The sequence below is a fragment of the Leiobunum rupestre genome, chromosome 3 (genome assembly GCF_980474605.1).
Source record: "Leiobunum rupestre chromosome 3, qqLeiRupe1.1.hap1, whole genome shotgun sequence".
NCBI classification, from domain to species: Eukaryota; Metazoa; Arthropoda; class Arachnida; order Opiliones; family Sclerosomatidae; genus Leiobunum; species Leiobunum rupestre.
This window is the reverse complement of record NC_143386.1, coordinates 70,212,797-70,234,104: the sequence shown is the minus strand read 5'-3', so window position 1 is coordinate 70,234,104 and position 21,308 is coordinate 70,212,797. Positions and strand designations below refer to the sequence as shown.

At 38.8% G+C, this 21,308-nt stretch overlaps 1 protein-coding gene across 3 annotated transcripts; it reads right to left on the bottom strand.

The window, feature by feature from the left end:
* Window positions 1-12,324: 12,324 nt before the first annotated feature.
* On the bottom strand, window positions 12,325-17,776 carry Nsun2 (tRNA (cytosine(34)-C(5))-methyltransferase Nsun2). 3 transcript variants are annotated; one of them, XM_090169092.1, is made up of 17 exons: window positions 17,705-17,776; window positions 17,536-17,608; window positions 17,349-17,423; window positions 16,470-16,775; window positions 16,327-16,398; window positions 16,186-16,267; window positions 15,988-16,124; window positions 15,803-15,933; window positions 15,438-15,568; window positions 15,180-15,381; window positions 14,788-15,066; window positions 13,995-14,130; window positions 13,070-13,147; window positions 12,870-13,008; window positions 12,760-12,805; window positions 12,575-12,696; window positions 12,325-12,515 (listed from the first exon to the last, which is right to left on the bottom strand). In XM_090169092.1, the coding sequence occupies exons 2-17, from the start codon at window positions 17,587-17,589 to the stop codon at window positions 12,403-12,405; spliced, it is 2,103 nt and encodes a 700-aa protein (XP_090025218.1). In that variant the 5' UTR covers window positions 17,590-17,608; window positions 17,705-17,776; the 3' UTR covers window positions 12,325-12,402. The 3 variants fall into 3 exon arrangements, with proteins under 3 accessions (XP_090025218.1, XP_090025216.1, XP_090025217.1); XM_090169090.1 differs by lacking the exon at window positions 17,705-17,776 and having other exon boundaries at window positions 17,500-17,697; XM_090169091.1 differs by lacking the exon at window positions 17,705-17,776 and having other exon boundaries at window positions 17,536-17,697.
* Window positions 17,777-21,308: the final 3,532 nt, after the last annotated feature.

Genomic DNA, 21,308 nt, shown 5'->3' with positions numbered 1-21,308 from the left:
ACACTAAAAATATAAATATTACAAATAGCGGCCAATGTATAGTTACAAAGTTATCGATTATTTTCCATTTTTAAAAAGCATTACGTTATAATTTTTTTTCCAATTTAAATAATATTTTTTAGATACCTGGTTTTGAAACTAATAGCGTTCTTTTCGTTTTTATTTCACACCGAATTTTAGAAATAATAAAAATGTTTGAATAATTCTAATGTCTAGTTTGTGCGGGTAACAAAAATCAACAGTGAAGAAGCTGTCAACGATCACCGTCAAGCTCAGCATGTGGGGAGTGGGGACCCGCTGGCTGCCGGTGAGTATGAACAAGGAATAAGGGGGGTGGCATTACCAAGGTAACCTATTTAAAGTTACAATAGACAGTAGGCTATAATCACTATGCTGTAAACATCTGTGTCGCGCGAAAGCGATCCAAATGTAACGACTGACGATTACGATAAAAATTACATCATTCTTCCGAACTTCAAAAGGGCGTTATTTTATTTCTGGGGGGGGGGGGATTTCTATTTGAACTTGTAATAACTTACACACAAATATTTTCTTTACATTTTTCTGTTTTTATTGCTTACGATGTTACACTTTATATACAATATTGGAAGTATTTCAATAATTGATACCTACAAAGATTCTCAAAAAAAATTGTGTGGATCGTGTCATTTTCGCCTAATTTGGTATGCATATGTTTCTTAACAATGAAACGAAACCAAAATTAGTTACAGACATACGCCAAACGAGGAGGCAATGAACACCGCTAATGCCCCACAATGGAACATTTTGAAAAAAAAAGGATCCACCGTGGAACTTCGTATGTCATTAGAAAGTGTTCATCTTGTAAAATACGGAAGCGAACTTAAAGCCTGAAACTGAATAAAAAAACTCAAGCCACAGTCGAAGTACTATAACTCCAAAACTATGGACTCGAAAAAATTAAACTTCGAAGGCGAGAAAAATTATGAACAGCTAAAGCAAAAAACACGAAAAAATTAAACTAAGGAAGGACCGAAATACGAATCGAAAGACGCAGACTTGAGAAAAGTCGACAAGAAACTGTAACGAAATGAGAAAGGAACCTACTATTTATACTATTATTGTAGAAAGGATTACGAAGCGAGGTATAAGTATAGGAAACTTCGAAATTGCCCTAGCATTGGCTAAGACCCAAGGGAGGGGCGACTCATTGGCGTCAGTTCGGAATTCTGGCGTTGACCCCCCGTCATATGACGTTAAGAAGTACACGCTATTGTTGAAATTGAAAACTGCGAGAATGAAGAAAATGGGTTCGATGCTAAATAGAAAAAACCCTCCATCGACTGTCCCCCTATTTTAATATTTTTGTCAGGTGCAGTAACGAGTAAGTGGCGCCCTTGCTGTCTGGAATGGGCAGTGTTGAAAAAAAAAAGCCCAAAGTGGGAAAAAAGGTTTGCAGAGCCAAATAGGATTTTATGAATCGGGCCAAGCCGCCAATTCAATGCTTTTGAATTAACTAATATTATTCTAATGTCTGAATATGTCGGCTATAGATTCCAAGGTTCAATAATATCTAATCGGCCCGATTAGTCGCAACTTAGTAAATAGTAACACAGAATAAATAAATATTGTAAATAAATGTAGTAAAAATAGCTAATAATACCATTAGTTAATAATATTGTTACATAAGTATGACACGTCTTATTCTTTATATGCAAAACGTTTACTGATAACTAGCCACAAGAGACACTCTATACAGGGTCTTTTTTTTTGCTCGGAAAAGTGTTTTTTTTCAAAAACTATTTATAGTACCGATTTCAAATTTGGAAGGTCAATTCTCTATACCGGGGGACATCAGTTTGAGAAATTTGAGCGTTTTCGGTAATGTTTTTCACCAATTTTGAAAAATTATTTTTCGACCACTAGGTGCGAGATAAAAAATTTCTATTATAAAGTTGTAGGCCGTCATCGAAAACCCTTAAAAATTGTTCACTCGACGAAAAACAATTTATTTATCAGTGAAAATTCGAGCTTGAAAAATTTACAAGTTGGTGAAGCCAAATTACGATTGTTTGAAACGATAATTGAAACCGAATTACCTAATCCAGTTGAAACTTTGGTTAAAAAAACGACCGGATTTAAAAAACACGAGGCTATAGGTCAATCCTAAACATGCATTGGGTATTTAAAGGAAAACTTTGGGAGATTATTATCAGTGTTTGATAATATTCCGAACTATGCCTCGTTATTCAGTAGCTGAGCGTACCGAGATAGTTGCCATTTACTATGGAGAAGCAGCGCAAAACCTTAGAAGAGTGACTGAAATCTTCGCAGAAAGACATCCAAATGGAGCACCATCTGTAAATACAGTAAGACGAGCAATTCACGATTTCAATCAATTTGGTAACTTGCAACCTAGGTTTCGCGGATTGGGTCAACCGGATTTAGACTTCGAGAACAATGTACTCGCGTACTTTGTGGCATATCCTCGTCACAGTTGCGCTAAAGCCGCTGCTGATTTGGGTTGTTCTGCAAATCGTGTGTGGAAAATTCTTCATAAGAATCGCTATCACCCATACAGAGCTACGCTCCACCAAGGACTAATTGACGGAGACCATCAAAGACGTTATGAATTTAGCAACTGGTTACTAAATGCTGTCCAAGAAGATAGACAATTTTTGCGCCATGTTTTGTTCTCCGACGAAGCGTCATTTTCTAGAGATGGGCCCTTTAATCATCAAAACAGCCATCTTTGGTCTGACATCAACCCACATTGGGGTTTTGAATATCATCACCAGGTTCAATTTGAACGGGTCAATGTTTGGGTTGGACTTGTTGGAAACCGTTTGTTTGGTCCCTTTTTCCTGCCGACGAACCTCAACGGCCAAAGGTATTTACATTTTCTACAGAACGAACTGAGTGACGCAATCGACGACCTTCCATTGGCTGAAAGACGTCAGTTGTGGTTTCAGCAAGATGGCGCCCCTCCGCATTTTTCCCGGCAAGTAACTGAGCACCTCAACAACGAGTTTCCTGAAAGGTGGATAGGGAGAAATGGTCCAGTGCATTGGCCAGCAAGGTCACCTGACCTAACACCGCTGGATTATTTTCTCTGGGGATTCGTTAAAGCAAAGGTATACGCCATGCCCATTGAAACTAGGGAGGAACTCATTAGACGAATAATCAGTGCTTGCCGAGACGTCACACCAGAAATGGTAGAGAAAGCGTTTGAGAACTTAATTGTCCGCGCACAAACCTGTGTTGCAGCCAATGGTGATATTATTGAAAATGTTTTGTAAAAATTTATGTGAATAAAATATCTGCATTTAAAAACCAAACGTGTACATTTTTTCAAGTGTGAAAACTCTACTACGTTTGTATTAGACTTGTTCCCTTTTCAATTATCGTTTCAAACAATCGTAATTTGGCTTCACCAACTTGTAAATTTTTCAAGCTCGAAGTTTCACTGATAAATAAGTTGTTTTTCGTCGAGTGAACAATTTTTAAGGGTTTTCGATGACGGCCTACAACTTTATAATAGAAATTTTTTATCTCGCACCTAGTGGTCGAAAAATAATTTTTCAAAATTGGTGAAAAACATTACCGAAAACGCTCAAATTTCTCAAACTGATGTCCCCCGGTATAGAAAATTGACCTTCCAAATTTGAAATCGGTACTATAAATAGTTTTTGAAAAAAAAACACTTTTCCGAGCAAAAAAAAAGACCCTGTATAGAGGGCTTCTCGTGTATGACGTGCCGTTTATCAGCATCTCGCTAGGGGCGATTTTTTACCGTGATGACGTCACTCTGTAAATAGCTTTTAGTGAATTATTTCCATTAAATTATGGATTTATGATATTACGTAGTATTTTTATTTTTATTGATTAACGTTTTCATGTTAGTCTATCCGTAGTCCAGAAAAATATACTTTGGAGCTAACGTTCCGTAGACGCGGCCCGAATATACATGGTTTTCTCCGTTTTCCTATATACTTATTTCGGTTTCAGAAGGGCTAGTTTTGATCTAGTCTATCTATGAAGCTATACGACTCATTTTTAGGGGGAGTTCAGTTTAGCGAAAAGTATATTTATATATGTATATTATAAGTCAAGCCTAAATTAGCGAGTGAATGCCTATTTCGGGGAAATATTTGGTTAGTCATGTCCCGCTGCGACTAAGAGACGTTTCCTATGAGTGGTCAACCTTTGCCTTTTCGTTAAGATGCCGAAAGAGACGCCTTCGTGTCTGGACTCCACCTGCGGGTCCCAAAATTGAAACGATTGGGATAGTTTGGAAAGGGGTTGAGGTTCCACCCCCCCCCCCCCCCCTCTTTTCAAGCTTCAAGTTGAAAGCCGATCGCTAAAACGTAAATACAGCAACTTAGTTTTACATATAGTTATTATTATTGTTACTAATTATTGATAATTTTTGTTTTTTTATTTCTTAGGACGATTTACAGAAAAATATTTTGATATTTTCTGTAACGAACAAGAACTCGCCCAAAGGCCAGACGAGCTGATGAATGCCAAGTTAAAGAACGGGGCAATGGAATTTGAACTCCAGTTGTATAAGGAGCAGTTGGACAATGCCAACAAAGCCCCCTAAGTGGCTGTAGCTGGTTGTTCTTGCGTAAAGGTCTCAAAAATTCAAAAACCAGAAGAAGCCAAATAATTGGCTAAAACCAAAACGGTCCTTTTCAGGACCACCTTCGTTTGGTCTAAAGACCATTAGACTGTGTGATTCTAAAATGCTGAACTATTGAAACTAAAATATATTCGCTGTTTTAATTGTTCCGTATTTTACAAGATGAACACTTTCTAATGACATACGAAGTTCCACGGTGGATCCTTTTTTTTTCAAAATGTTCCATTGTGGGGCATTAGCGGTGTTCATTGCCTCCTCGTTTGGCGTATGTCTGTAACTAATTCTGGTTTCGTTTCATTGTTAAGAAACATGTGCAAACCAAATTAGGCGAAAATGACACGATCCACACAATTTTTTTTGAGAATCTTTGTAGGTATCAAGCAAGAGCGAAGATTTAAATAAATATTGAAATACTTCCAATATTGTATATAAAAACAGAAAAATGTAAAGAAAATATTTGTGTGTAAGTTATTACAAGTTCAAATAGAAATCCCCCCCCCCCCCCCAGAAATAAAATAACGCCCTTTTGAAGTTCGGAAGAATGATGTAATTTTTATCGTAATCGTCAGTCGTTACATTTGGATCGCTTTCGCGCGACACAGATGTTTACAGCATAGTGATTATAGCCTACTGTCTATTGTAACTTTAAATAGGTTACCTTGGTAATGCCACCCCCCTTATTCCTTGTTCATACTCACCGGCAGCCAGCGGGTCCCCACTCCCCACATGCTGAGATTGACGGTGATCGTTGACAGCTTCTTCACTGTTGATTTTTGTTACCCGCACAAACTAGACATTAGAATTATTCAAACATTTTTATTATTTCTAAAATTCGGTGTGAAATAAAAACGAAAGGAACGCTATTAGTTTCAAAACCAGGTATCTAAAAAATATTATTTAAATTGGAAAAAAAATTATAACGTAATGCTTTTTAAAAATGGAAAATAATCGATAACTTTGTAACTATACATTGGCCGCTATTTGTAATATTTATATTTTTAGTGTAAAGGAAGTTTGAAAAACGGCAAAAAAGAAAATTCGCGTAAATCGAGTTACCTCAATTTGGAACTAAAACAGTTTTAATATTGGCACAGGCTGGCCATTATATTAATTCCAACCCCTCCCTTTTTTTCTGAAAAAAATTATTATTTAAAAACCGTGAATCTTCGCAATTAGCTTGATCATTTGATGATATGGTTATTTTTGTCGATGTCATAAACAATGGACAAAATCGAAGATGGTTATATGCAAAGATATTGTATTATATTTTACATATACATTAAAAATAATCTTATTATTAACTTGTTCATACCGTCAAATGTGAAGTTTAATTTTTGAAATGTTTGCTCTTCGCGATTTACCGTAAACGAACTCTGTCGTCGTTCACTGTGAATAAAATCCCGGTGTAGGTAGTCAGGAGCGGCGTTAGGGGTAGGCAACCCGAGCTATAGCCTACTTTTGTGTTCAAATAGGGGCCCACAAATCGATCTGACGGGGCCACATCAAGTCGATTTTTAAATTCAAATAAAATATGTGATGATAGTTAATACTGTAAAATTTTAAAAACCGCACTAATATCAAATAATAAATAAATTACCTGAATTTGCAAAATTTAATTTTAAGTCCAATATTGAGGAACAGGGGGCCCACAAATGATAAACATTATTAGCCTACACCTAAGAATCTTCTGGCACCGCCCCTGTAGGTAGTTGCTAAAACTGTCTATTAAATTCTGGAGATTTACAAATGAGTTGGATTAGGGGTTAGTAAATGTCCACTTGTTTTTATGGTACCGATCATTAATTTAAGTTGAGAGCGCGCTAATATTTTCCTTTAAAGTAGCGCGAGCCACAATCCCCTAAAAATGAAGAAACGCGTACCGCGTAGCCCATTTCACCTGCCGAGTTTGTCAAGACCAAAAGAATGTATACTAGCGCTTATTGTTATAATTTGTGGCTTTTAATATTTAATAAAGCTCTTTTAACACTAAACGGAATATTTGCAGTCTAGTTTATCGTTGGATAAATTCGGAAGAACCTTTGAATTTTATTCAATCGGAGATATCATTAACTCCCGACGTTTAGAGTACCCTTCATTTTATTAATAAAAAAAGTAAATAATAAACCCATAGCCGAGTAATAGTTTAATGTTTGATTTTTGAAATTTTTTCTCGCCGCGCTGTGAGCGATTTGCGTAAACGAACTTTACCGTCGCTCACCGTGATCAAAATCCGCTCGTAGCTAGCGCTCAAATCTGAGCGAACTATTCCTTCTCTCGGTAATTTTCCCTCAACGCTGCGTCAGCGCTTTCTACTGAGGGTACTAACGCGTCGCTTAAAAGTGAGGGGGCTATTCCGACGATCGGGAGATCTCGCTCAGCGCGCGGTGAGCGCTTAAAAGTGAGGGAACTAACCCGTCGAGGGGGGAATCTCCCTCAGCGCGCCGTCAGCCATCAACGCCGGAGCGAACTATTCGGCGCTCGCCCAGAGGCTGCTCAATTTAGCCCTCTCGCTGAACAAGAGCAGCTGGAATTCGAATTTGAAGCGCTCGCTCATTACTGCAGGATTTTCAAAAACGAGTGCTCACTATTTTTGCCCACCTCTGACATGATTTGAAAGAAACGCGTTTTCTAGTGCGTTCTTAGCGATTGGAAATTATGGTAAAAATAAAACTATTTCTAACACTAACCTGTGAAAAGATATGTTTTCTTTTGAGTATGTACTCTTACACGATTTGATTACTTTAATTAAACGTTAGTTACTTTAAAGATGTAAAAAAAACCGCGTTAGCGTCGAGCTAAAGTCGGCCATTTAATTTTAGGCGAAATAGAGTGTTAGTTCACCAGTTTGGCACCGATGGCGTAACTTTCGTTGCCAGCCAAACGAAAAGCATGGGCCAAAGGCAGGGTTTTTCAAAAGTTTTAATCGGAACCCGCGACAAAATTTCAAAAATCGTTCTAGTTTGTTATCCGATTTCTATGTTTAGAACTGATGCTGCGTTCCCTCTTTGAACCGCAATAGCAATTCTTTGCGTGAGAAATTCCACCGATCGCGGCTCCCCGGTAACCTCACGAATTCGACGCCCGATGGCATGTATCAACGCCAAACCGTCCCGACCGAAGGAGCCGAGGGTTTCGATGGCGACGGCCTTAAACATGTATCGACTCTCGAGGCCCTCGTATTTGACTTTCTTTTTTTGTTCAGCCTGGTTAGCAGCCTGGTTAGCAGCCCAGAGGGGGGCTGAGGAAGAAGAGGCCAAATAAGAGGACGCTAGAGGGTCGGTACGGGTGAAGTCCCAGACGAGGGATTTCCAGTAGCGGCGCTAAGGTTTTTTCACAGGTGGGCTAGTTATTTTGTGGCCCTTAGCGGGAACCTTGGATTGACCATATTTCGCAAAAGTGGTGAAATCGAAAAAATCCAAAATTTTCCAGGAAGCGAGAAGAGCAAGGTCGTTTTATTGTTGCGGCTCTCGTCGCGTTTTCTGGACCCCCTACTGACCTTGTATCTGACCTGGAGGAGACACGTGCATGCCTGGGATATTTCCCTAAATTCCCATATGCCCCTTTCTTTTCAACTTTATCTCAATTTCCGCTACCTTCCTCCCGAATCTATATGTTTATGGTCTACTACCTTTTTGAGTAAACAAATTGATTTTGAAAGATTTTTCCCGAAAAACGTTTCTTCGCAATAAAACAAATTTCTAGATATAATGGAAATTCATAAATTAAAACATGTGGCCTCTTAATTATGAATATGTGGCCCTTTTAATATAAGTATGTGGCCTCTCTCAGAAATGCAGGGGGGCTAAAGCCCACTGCAGCCCACCCTTAGCGCCGCTACTGGGGATTTCCCGCCCGACCAAGGGACCAGGGTTAATCCATCTGGGCGTTTTCCGTCATCACGCGAAAGACCCGGCGGCTCTAGGATGCACGAAACTCCAGCGTATACCATAGCGCGTTTTAAAATGTCATTCACAGCACCGTGACGGGAAAGCCGACCAGCGCTACGCTTACAGCTAAGACCATGGGTGCCAAAAGAGTCAACAGCACTTCCACAATTACACGAATGCGGCACACAGATGCGGGCGCCCAGGCGAAGGCCGACGGCGATTCGAAATGAATCGTCGTTTAAGAGGGTGCCAAGAGACGGCGAGGGGAGCGCGTTCAACCAGCATCCCGACTCTTTAGATTTTACAGAGTGCAGTCTTGCCTTGTCCCTATCAGTGGCAGCGCAGTCCCACGGGAAAGCGGACGACTTTTCAAAGAATGGGTTCTCCCACACTTTTTGATGGGGCCAGTGGTCAGAGGGCGGTAAATTTGCGTCTGTCCTGAGCTTCCACTGTGTTAAGGCATCATGAAACGCGGGATCTGAAGAGACGGAAATTGACGCGGGTAGAATGTCGCGCACCAGGCCGACTACGCTGGAGGCCGAAGCCAGGAATGCTGGCAGGGATAAAGTAGCCGCGTGTCAAATTCCAAGACCACCCGCTGCCACCGGAAGCAAGGATTGTATCCAAGGCGCGTCGTCCATCAAAGTATTTGTGACATCTTGCAGTGCAACACGTAGGGTATCGTCGAACGACTGAAGCCCGTCCTGAGTCCTCGAATCGCCAGACAGGGGAGCTACGTAGGAGATACGAGAACTTAGGAATAGCCAACGAGTTCTTTAAGAGGAAGAAGCCGTGATGAGCCGATATGTCTTTGAGGTTCCCAACCATTGTTTTTAGCGCCGCGATCTTACTCGTTATGCAAGACGAAATAGCTTCGTCCGAAAGGGGCGCACCGAGAAGGACGTAATCGGAGCGAGCGACTGTTGAGATACCAGGAGCTGCCGATTCGAAAAGGGACTGAAAGTAAGCTTGATCAAATAAACCCGGATTCAGGATAAGAAGCTCGCACTTCGAAGGGTTTAGTGCCAGACCGATGTCCGATGAAAGTTCTTGCAGGAGGTACAAGTCTTCCAGGACCACTTCGGGGCTGTCGCCGAGCGAAGAATCATCCAGAGTTGAAAAGGAACACGTGAAGAAATTCGCTCTTTCATAGCGTTTTCCATTGGGCTGCTCCGAGTGGTCTCGGGGTGCAACTCCGAGACGGATTCACGTTTTCGATTGACACTGTTCAAAGACTATATATACACTTCGCTTTGACACTGTTGCTCTCTCGCGGATTAATCAGAGGGATTCAGAGCTGCCCCGTCTCTTGAGACGAAGTCACGGAACGAAATTTTCAGATCGCTCGGATTGCCAATGGAATACGCACTTCATACACCTTTTGCTTGGCTTTCGGAAGATAGCAGACAATACCAAGGATCTTATATGGCAGAAGGATTTAACTTACTTATTAGTATACTTACAATGTTAGAACAAATCTATTTGATACCCAATTTAACATTAACCAATTCCAAATAAGAACAGATTCATTCCTTGGTCATTAAGAAACCCAAATTGTAAAATTAAATCTGTGATATATTTTAGGTAAGTAACACATCATATCAATGGGTGCCATCAGACATTTTTTTAAGGGGGGGGGGGGGACTATTTTGATACCTTTATCATAGCTCAAGAAAGGGGGGAATTTTTCTGGTTTAAATTTCCACAACTGTATAAACGCTTAAATAAAACATCTTCAAGGAAATCGCCAAGAAGTAATATTTCCGAAGCCAGGACCTGCAAGTTACTGTTAATATAGTGCTTGTTGAAATAAGGGGGTTGTTTTCACCTGTAAACAAAACTTCCTGTTTTTGCTATGCCTTAATATGTCAAGAAAAGCTACCGTACAGGTGAAATGTTTCCATTATTTCAACAAGCACTATATCAACAACCGCTTGCAGGTCCTGGCTGTCAAAAATTTTACTTCTTGGCTTTTTCCTTGAAGGTGTTTTATTTAAAGCAACTGTCGGCTCTATCATTTGCAGCTGTATTATGAAAAGGCCACTGTTATTAGAGATGGCCATGAATCCATCCGATTCTTCGAAAAAAAGCGACTTTAGTCACTGGAGAGCGTTGTGCCATCTATTAATGGCAAAGGAAGTTAAATTCAAAATAGCCAATGATAACGTCGTCAGAGAGCCATTGTAGAGTATTATACTTAGACAACTTATACTTTAGGTGGGCTTTAACCTAAAATATAAATCCCTTGTAAATACCGTTGTTTAAAATTACTGTAATTTATAGGTGGTTTTTTTTCGCCTGTTCTGGGTTTTTTGAGAAGGTTAAAAAGTGTAGCCATATGACGTCATTTTACTTCATTTCTGTCTTGACGAAAAAAACGAGTTGGAGTAGGAAGGGAGTAGTTAAAGGTTAAAGGTTATTTACAAAAAGTTTCCCGTCATATTTTCGTGCAACGAAATTTAAGCAGACGACAAAACTAGATTACTCCCTCTACACCTCCTTTCGAGGAGGAGTAAAAAGTGTAACCCTAATACTCCGGAACAAGCGAACAAAATTCGGGACAGGGTAAATCTTAACCCGAGAACAGGCGAATAAAACGTCTTAGGGTAAAAAGTTTACACTTTTTGTCCCCGGACAAGCGAAAAAAAACCACCTTATGTCATTGACCATTTTATAAACGATCCAATCAACGCGAGGGGTACCTATAAGTACTCCTCTTTTGGGTAAAAATGTTAGTTTATTTTGATTACGACGATAGCGACATCTGTTTAAAAAAAGAGCTACTTGACATGGAGCTGACATTTTGCTTTAAGCTAGGAGGATGGAAATACTGGAGGGGAAATATGGGCTTCATAGGCCTGGCAATGTGGGGAATTCGGACATAAGATACTAGAGACACCTAGCGGACACCGTAGTCAAAATTTCGTCCTTTTGTTCGTTGGGACTTGTTTAGAAATGCGTGCCCGTTTTAAAATCGTGTCAAAGATTTATTTATTTTGTTTTCAAATTAAATAAACATCTCCGAAATTAGTTTCGTAGAATACTAATTGAATATTAGTGTTTCAACTTGTACAAAAAATCCTTGTGAATAGAATGAAAAGCAGGAAAAATTTATAGAGACAAAAAATTCCGCCTATTTTTACGATGGCGCTACGCTCGTATGTCCGAAATTGTATAGCTCTCGCGTTGCGGAAGCTAAAACAGTGAGTCCGTGATGGGGGAATACAAATTTCGGTTCCAGGTACGCAGTATTATATTCCTAGCTTTAAGCCACTTTCTGTGCATGCATTTAAAAACCTTGGCTTTAAGCCAAATTAAGCGCTAAGTAATATTTCCGAGAGCCAGGACCTGCAAGTTACTGTTAATATAGTGCTTGTTGAAATAATGGAAACTTTTCACCTGTATGATATGCAACCAGTATTTTTAACCAGGTAGCTTTTTTTTGACATTTTAAGGCATTAGCAAAAACATGATGTTCTGTTAACAGGTGAAAAACAAGCACTTTATAAACAGACTTGCAGGTCATGGCTATAGGAAACATTACTTCTTGGCAATTTCCTTGAAGATGTTTTATTGAAGTGCCTATTACTTTTGATTTAGTTTTCCAAGCTGAAAATTTATAAATAAAAACTACCTATTTACCTCAGTATAGCTGATTTCACTTAAGAGTGGCAACCAATTTATGCTGGCATGTTCCTGCAATTTTTCAATATTATAGTAGGTTTATGTATATGATGTATTTGAAATAATTTGGGAAATGGAACTTTTGAAAAAGTGTCAATTTTGAATCTCTAATGTGATTTGTTTCAAAACTTACCAAACTAAATAAAGGAATTTATTCCCCTATTGTACAAAATTACAAGAAATTTTAATTTCCATACACAGAGACATTTATGTTTTACTGTCATGTTCCTCAGAAGAATCGTCACCTTCACCATCTTCAGTCGATATAACTAGAGTTTTTTTGTTATCTTTCTCTTGTTTAAATTTCTTTTCCCTCATTTCTAAAAAAAGACAAAATTATCTATCATAATTTCACGAAATAAAATATAACACTATTCACCTAGCTCCGTGACATCAACCCCAGCTAATCGAAGATAATGAATTCTTTCTATTTTGGGAACATAACAGCGTAGAGAGGATTTGCCTTGCCATCCACACAATACAATTTCAAGCTCACTATCACTAAAAATGACGCATTTAAGTTGTATAAAAACTAGAGTTGTAAAAAATGATTGTACAAATTACCTATCACCCGTTTTGGTAGAATAAATTAAAACTACGCAGCCAGGATCTGTGTAAAAGTGAAAAACATCAGTATAATGGAAATTAAGAAATACCCACAAAAAAAAACCTACCGGAAGTTTTAATTTGTTCTCGAACATTTTCCGTAAATTTGTTTATATCAGGATATTCTTCCGATAAAAGCAAGATCAAATCTTCTTTGCAAACATTTAGCCTACGATTTTTAAGGAATGGCAAAATAACGAGCATTCCCTACAAATAATATAAAACAAATTATTGAAATAGAATAATCAATCAACAACAAAACACGCACTTCTTGACATATTCGATAAATGCACTTTGCATCCTTATTGTCGCAACGACAGTAAAGCCTTACTCCTGTGTTAATAATCTGAAAGAAATAAATGTATTGCCACAATATAGAGACAAAGTAGCTTTCAGTATAACCTAGAACTAATTTATGTTACTGAAAATGTAAGGGTACACCCAGTTTACAGAAAGGACGCCAAAATGAAAATTGACCTACAAATTGAATTAAAATATTTTTATAAACAATACTTAGAATCTGCCAATGCTTATTATTTATGATTTAATAAATAAAATCATTAAATTCAGCTAAATTAATTTCGACCAATACTGGATGGAGGATTTCCCATTGGGAGCTTAGGTAGTAGAGCATACTCAAGAGGCGTACCGAGGGTATATGGCGTCTAGTTTAAATTTTCCAAATTGCCACCCCCCCCCCAATTACATGCGAAAAAACATATAAATATCTTTGATATTTTAAACATAGGAGTGTTGTAAATCCAAAGTTGCTTTGAAAAAAAATCTAAAAAATCTAATTTTAAGTAATGATTTTCTGCTTTAGAAACTTTGTAACCCCTAATTAATTATTTGTTAACTGCGTGCATTGTTTCAATTTTACCATTTTATTATTTGTTTTTGTTATATTTTTTTTTAACCTGTTAGTATTTGTATAAAATTGCAATATATTGTATTTATACAGGGCCAATAAGTCGCAAGATGACTTCGGCCCTTAACCCTGAATGGGAAGTGATAATAAAATTTCTGATTCTGTTTTTGGTGCCCCCTACATGAAAGACAGCTTGGTGCCCCGTTCAAAATGTACCCCTAAACCCGAGTTGGTACGCCTCTGACAGCACTAGTAGGCCTAGAAGGTAGATTCATACATTCTCAGTAACCTAATTAAGTTCTTCATATAAGTTTTAAGACAATACTTTAAGTCTATCTGAATTTGCTTCAATGAGATCTTTGGCTGAACTAGAAACAAAATACAAATTCCGGTTTCTTCCAGTTAAACAACGACAGAGGAGCTGGTTAGTAGGAAAATTTGGTTCAGTTTCAAAGAAACCCCTTAAAAAAAAAACAATACAATAAGAGTATAAAATTAAAAAAAATCAGAATTTACTAGGGCTATGCGATTAGAGGTTTTAATATTGAAGTCAGTCGAGTAATGGAGTACTTGATTAAGGGGAAACTTTCTCTTATTCGAGTAACTAAAACAACTGAGTAACATTTTTAACTAGTCAGATTATTGAGTACTAGATTAGAAGCAAGTTTTATTCAAAAAATTATGAAATTAAACTTAAAAGGAGTATAAAGTAACCTTCAATGCTGAAAAATATTCCTTTAATTTAAAAGGACCACAGTTTCCACAACTTTGTAGGTACTGTTTATACCCCCTCAAAAAGTTGTAAAAACCCCTCTTTGAAGTTTGAAGCAACGAGGATAGAAAAAACAAATACTCAACAAGTTTAAAGAGAAGGTTATTCAAGTAATCAGGTACCCAAATATGCAATTTTTTGGTACTTGGTAAACGACGAGTATTCGAAGTAGAGTTCGAGTACTTGACCTCAAAAAAGGCCGAATACTCGATGTTCGAATACTAACAGGTACCCGAATATGCAATTTTTTGGTACTTGGTAATCGAGGAATATTCTTCTATTACTTATTAGAGGTCGAGTTCGAGTACTAGACCTCAAAAAAGGTCGAGTACTCTATGATGTTTACCTAATTTTGACTAAAGCTTCGTCGTCATCTTGTAAAAAGATGTAAGGATCCTCTTTAAACCCAAATATTCTCTTTTTCTTTCTGGGAGGTGACCTTGTTTTTTCAGAATCGCAATCTTTAGCTTCCGAATTTGTATCTTTCGCTTCATCTCGTGTCTCGGGACAGAGATAAAGAGGTGTTTTAGCAGGCGCAGTTTCCCAAGGTAATAAATCACATTTCTTTTGTAAAACAGCCACGAAGAATCCTCCTGTGTCCTGATGATGGGGCAAAATTCTTAAACTGATTCCCAAATATAGAAAATTAATTATTAGTAATTTATAGCTAATATTATTAACAAGTTTTTATTTAATTAACAATAATAATTGAAGAAAATAAACAAATATCAACTTTACCATCTCTCTAATTTAAAAGCTTTGGCTTCTTCCAGAGTTGGAGGAAACATTTGAGGCCTGATTTGAGTACTAAAAACTTCGGGGACATCCTCAAATTTGTCGTAAAGATTTAGATTTCTACTCATGACTTTCCAGCTATAAACACCCTTGGTGGCTTTAAGTCCCGTTAAGCTTTCAGACACATCCAGCAATTCGACAGTTCCTAGCCAAATTTAATTTTTATTACTTGTGCAAAATGTGAAGATAAAAATTATTAACCTTTTGATTTTTGCAAAATGGTTGAAATAACAGCTTCATCCTCAACTGGATTCATAGAACATGTGGAATATACCAGTCTTCCTCCCTCGGCCAATAATTCAAGACCTCTTGTAACAATACGGATTTGAACTCTGTGCAATCCAAATAATTATTTTTATAAAAAAAAATTCTCAAGTCGAGCCAGTAATAACCAGGAATGTGCGAGTACTCAGGCTCGGACTCGAATATTGTTATTTTATTACTCAGATGGACTTGTGAGGGCTTCACCAAGGCCTAAAAATTACTCTCAAATCCAATTTTTTGAGACTTGGACTCGACTTGAAATCCAAAAAGAGGACTCACACAGTCCTAGCAATAACACTTACCCATAGAGGTTATTGCCATTTCCTACATTCCATTTGTTCCATACGTCTATATTTTTTCTAATTGTACCATCACCGGAACATGGTACATCACAAAGTACACGATCAAACTTCATTATTTCATAACCATCATCCTGAAAACAACCCAAATAACAAAAAAATCCAAATAAATAAATCACATCATGTACCTTTTTAATTCTAAAATTAGGTAAGTTTGAAGCATCGTGATTCGTCACAATGAAACAGGGACTGTGTAATCGTTTTGCTTGATGAACAAGCATGTAACAACGCTTGTTGTCTACATCATTCGCTACTACAACTCCCTCTGAAAATACATTAAAACATCTAATTAATGTGTCATATTATTCAGAGCTAATTGCAATTACCAGGAATTTTCCCTTCATCTTTGTGAAGCATTTCAATAATTTGTGATGTTTTAGACCCAGGAGCGGCACAAATATCTAATACCTGGAATAAAAAACAATCAGTACTGCCATAAAATCAAATGTTTTACAAAAATTGCGTACTTTATGGTGAGATTGGACGTCTAACAGCAATGGAGGAATCATACTGACTGTTTCTTGACGACTGATATTGCCCTGTAATAAAATTAATTTGGTTAGTAAATGTCATTTTTATATTTAACACAAAAATCTGCGAAAATCCTTACGCTCGCAGTTTCAGATACAAGGAAATTATGTAATTTGGCCAATTCCACAGATTTTCGAATGATAACACGTGATAGATTAAGTTGCCAAGCCAAATTATCAGGATACCATGGCAAACATAGGGGTTTATCAATTACTTCCCCTTCAATGTGAACCTTTAAAAGGTTATTGAAGTACTGCCCTTGGATTATATTCAGTAGGGCTTTAGCCTGCCTCTTGTAGCCTGTTATTCGGAATGTAGCAGGCAAATTTGACTTTATTTTGGCCATAAAATGATCCCATTCTCCTTCGGGAACAATACCTTGAGCCTAGCAAGGAAACTTTCAATTAAAGCTAAGCCTACTAACATGGAATAAGCAATTGCACATCATTTGGTTCCAATTGAATTAGATAACATAAGGAATAACAGAAGAAAGAACAAAACTAACAAAATTGCTAGAGTTAAACTATCACTATCACTATCATATTCAATTTCCATTTAAAGCATTTGGTATATATATATCAATTGTGATAATTATTTTCTAACCTCGGCTTAGTACTGACAGCTATTGTCGTCTGCTAAACCTATCCCAGGGACAGGGACCAAATTTATTTCTCTGAAATTTGTAGAGCTATATAATTTGTTTTGGTAGGTCTTTATAATTTAGCATGTAAACCAATTAAACAATTAGATTTGTATCAAGACTTTGTTAAATGGACAACCAGAAAGTCTAAAAGTTGTTGTAGGATATAAATGTAAATTTATGATATCATCAGGTTTTTATGATGATTTGACCAAGAAAAACAAAACTTAAATGGTCTTTAAAACATTCTTTCTTATTCAATGGATCAAGACACCACATACGAACAAAACGTGCACAATGGACTTAAATTTGTCAAACCTTGTAATAAGTTTCAAAGGCTGGATTTTCTTTAATGATATCTTTATAGCCCGGTCCAATCCTCTGTGCAGCATCCTATATTAAATGATTTAAACTTGAAACAAGCGAGCCCAAAGGCTCATTAGAAGCCCATAAGGCCACGTCGTTTCACGTTTGTAACCAATAAGCCTCGGTCTTCAGTTGTTACCTCTTGAATTTCTTGGCGCTCTTTATTTCGACGTCTTTTATTATTTCTCCCCATTATTTAGGTTTTAGGTAATCTAAAGTTTACAAATTTAAAGATTTATTTATTAAAATACTGATGGACCACAATCCCGTAATGACAATTGAAAAAAAAAAAACGGCTAAATGAAAACCTGCATGTCTCAAGTAGAAACTAGAAAGTGAAGCAGAACTTTGTGTAGAAGCAGAATTATGTGAAAGAAACAAATAACAGGGCTGTACGTAATTGGAAATAAGCTTTAATAATAATGTTAAAACTCGCAATTACTGTGAAGCCATTACATTAAAAAAATATGTCGGAAGTTCGGAACGTTGTTGTGGAAGCCTAAAAATTATTTTTGGTATTTTGGGAGGTTTGTTTTTTATTCAAAGAAAATAAATAAGGGCTGGTTGGGTCTGAGAAGACCACGAGCCGAGCCGTGAGCCCGGCGAGATACATTTTGTTTTTGTTTTTTTTGTATGGTACACGAATTAAATCAATTAGTTAACATAGTATTGGAATAGGCAGAGTCCTCCTTGTCAAAACCAAATACGTGAGTGGCGTCGATAGCGCAGCCACCATCGCCGAAATAAGTCTATTGCAACAGAGTCACCTTTTAAGGTATTAGTTCTTAGCGTTGAGAGGATGTTCGGAGAGGTAGCATCATGAGGGAGGCGATGTATCTCACGGCGAAAGTCAGCATACAATGGGCAGACGTTAAAAAGGTGGAAGACATCGTCTGGCACCTGGCATAGGGTACAGAGAGGTGAAGGACGGAGGCCATATTTATGGAGCAGCGCACTCTTTGTGAGACGGCGACAGTGAAAGCGAGATAGCAATACCTCCGTTGAGCGGGGGAGGCGAAGTGAAGAGACCCAGTCTATTCGAAGGCCTGTTCTATCTTTGGACTGCTGAGCAACTGTAGATTGCAGCCAAGACTGGTAGTATTGAGACCAAATAAGCGCATTATAATGACGGCGAAGAGAGCGTGGAGAGTGGGTGAGACGTCATTCATGTGTGTAAGGAGGCACTGTGGCGATTTTAGCTACGTCATCCACCTTTTCATTATCTGGGATACCGCAGTGGGCGGGACACCAGAGGAGGTCAATTGGAATGTCCAATTCGTAGCAATGCGCTAGAATAGTTGCGACAAGGGGGTCCGGATTGCGAGTCTCCAGCATAGTGAGGGCTGTGAGAGAGTCAGTGCATAAGACAATATGTTCGGTAGGAATGTCTGAGGCAAGGCGAAGGGCTTCAAGAATGGCACAGAGTTCACTGCGGGAGATGTCATGACCTCCGTTTAGCGTGATGGAATAATCCAAGCTCAGGCTTGCCAAACGAATGCCGAGGCCTATAGGTTGGTGGCCAGTTTTGAGGGAAGCGTCCGTAAAGATTACCAAAGAGGTAGGTCGGAGAAGAGAGGTGAATTTCTCGAAAAAGGAATAATAAAGTTCCATTGTGGTCATCAAGGATTTAGGTCTCGGAAGATAACGCGTCCAGAACTTGACAGAGGAAGCAAACCATGGTGGGAGGGAGTTGGCTTTGAGCGGTATCAGAGGTGCGTTCAAAAAGGTAGGTTGTAGACCGTCAACCAGCTGAAGAGACTGTGTGTAGAGACGAGTCTTAAGTGTTTGCTTCCACTGTGGTGGAAGAACACGGCAAGAGATATCTTGTGGACCATTTATGAACATAGTTTGTCGGGAGGAGAGAAAATTGTGGTCTAAAAGCATGCGTCGAGTAGGGAGAGGCAATATAGACAGTTCAGCGGTCATGGCTGCTGCTGCAGTCGAATTTGGGACCCCGAGGATGACGCGGAGTGCCATGTTCTGGCAAACGTCTAGCTTACGCAGAATCGTGTCAGAGGCAGTCGCATACAGTAATGAACCACAGTCAATGACCGGTCGGATATATTGACAATAGAGGAGCTTACCAATAAGTCTCCTCGCACCCCATTTCTTGCCTTGTATAGCCTTTAGTAGGTTTATCCGAGATTGGCATTTCGATACGACATAGTTGATATGGAAGTGCCAGTTTAGTTCATTGTACAACCATACTCCTAAGTATTGAGCTTGTGTGACTTCTTGGAGGAGCTCACCATCCAAGTGGAGGGTGATGTCTCCAGCTGTTCGGCGTTTTCGGGTGCAGACTAAATAATAGCATTTGGGAGCTTGAACGGCCATAGACCATTGTTTGGCGAAGTATCCCACTAAGTTAAGACTATCTTGTAGTGCACGAGCTGCAGCATCAAATGTAGAAGCCACTGTCCAGAGGGCAAGGTCGTCGGCATGCAGGCCTTGGTCAACCTCTAGCGGAAGATAGAGTCCAACATCATTGATAGCTAGTAAGAAGAGGGTAGGGCTGAGAGGACTTCCCTGTGCAACTCCCTTGTTGACGGGGTGGGAGGCCGAGTATGTGGCATCTAACTTGACCCTAAGGCGACGATGGGATAGGAAGTCTTCCAGCCAATGATACATGTGACCAGACAAGCCAATCTCACGAAGTCGCGTCAAAAGTTTATTAGGATGAACTGATCCAAAAGCGTCTTTTATGTCGAGAAAGGCGATCACGGCTATTTTTTGGTTATGAATTGCGTCATACATTTTATCCGTCACACGACTAAGATTGTCCATGGTATTCCGGTTTTTTCGAAAGCCTGATTGATGAGGGTGAAGAATGTTCCGGGATTCTAGGTAGTAGAGCAGGCGATTGTTCAGCATTTTATCGAAAAGTTTCTTTAGAGTGAGAAGAAGAGCGATCGGGCGATAGCTTTCTTCTAATGCGGGGTCTTTTCCTGGTTCGAGGAAAGGTAAAATTAGGGCATCATTCCATTCCAACGGATCGTCATGAGACGTCCAAATATAGTTGAAGCAATCCAAAATCTTCAAGTGAAAATTCGGTGAAAGATGTTTCAACATGCTGTTGGTGATACCGTCTGCTCCAGCCTGGAGCCTCCAGGTACCGTGTTCTTCAGGGACGAGATAGCGTCAAAATATGTCTTACAAAGTGGGAATTGAATCCACTACCGTCTTCCGACCGAGGAGGTTCCGGCAACGTCAGAGACGCGTCATAATAGCGGTTGGAATAGAATTCGGCCAATGTATTTCCATGGAGATAGGGTCCTGAGAGGAGAGTTGTGATCGAGTCCACCAAGGGGGGGAATCTATTCGAGCACCCTTTGAGTCTGAACGACCTTTTCTAGGAATAGTGTGGTCGGCGAGAAAGGTGAATATTATCTGCAATAGAATAGAAAGTTCATGGTTTGTCGCCATTACGTTCCTTAACGTTGTGACGTCACGCTACAAACGAACCGGCTTGAGCACTACGGCGACCCACGAGGCTAATCAGGCAGGGACCAAAAGTGCGCTTTGCGAAACAACGTTCAGCCAGTGAGACAGCCATCGTGACTGCCTCACATACAGGGTGTTAACTAAAATTATACAGAGCCAATTACTCAAAATGTGTTTTATGTAAGAATTTGAAATTTGCAGGTTACATAGACAATGTTTTCATGGAGGTAGGAAATACGGATTTCCTAAATCCGTATTTCTAAATCCGTGCTACACTGAATTGAGAAAACACGTATTTTCTGAAATACGGGAAACGCACCCGTATTTCCTTGGTAAATCTGGATTTTCTTCGAATGAAAACGCACGAACACGTGTTTGATACACTGGGGGTTTATTTAGTTGTAAATGTAGTAACTAATAAGTAGTGCTCGGACTTTGTTTTTTTTTTATTCACGAATAAATACTTTTAGC

Excerpts from the sequence above, each read along its gene's own strand:
- Nsun2 (XM_090169090.1), bottom strand. The coding sequence starts at position 17,589 with ATGGGGAGAAATAATAAAAGACGTCGAAATAAAGAGCGCCAAGAAATT. Across the intron at positions 13,148-13,994 it reads CAAATTCAGATAGACTTAAA|ATTATTAACACAGGAGTAAG; the intron begins GTATTGTCTTAA and ends TATTTCTTTCAG. Across the intron at positions 12,516-12,574 it reads GGTTGATGTCACGGAGCTAG|AAATGAGGGAAAAGAAATTT; the intron begins GTGAATAGTGTT and ends GTCTTTTTTTAG.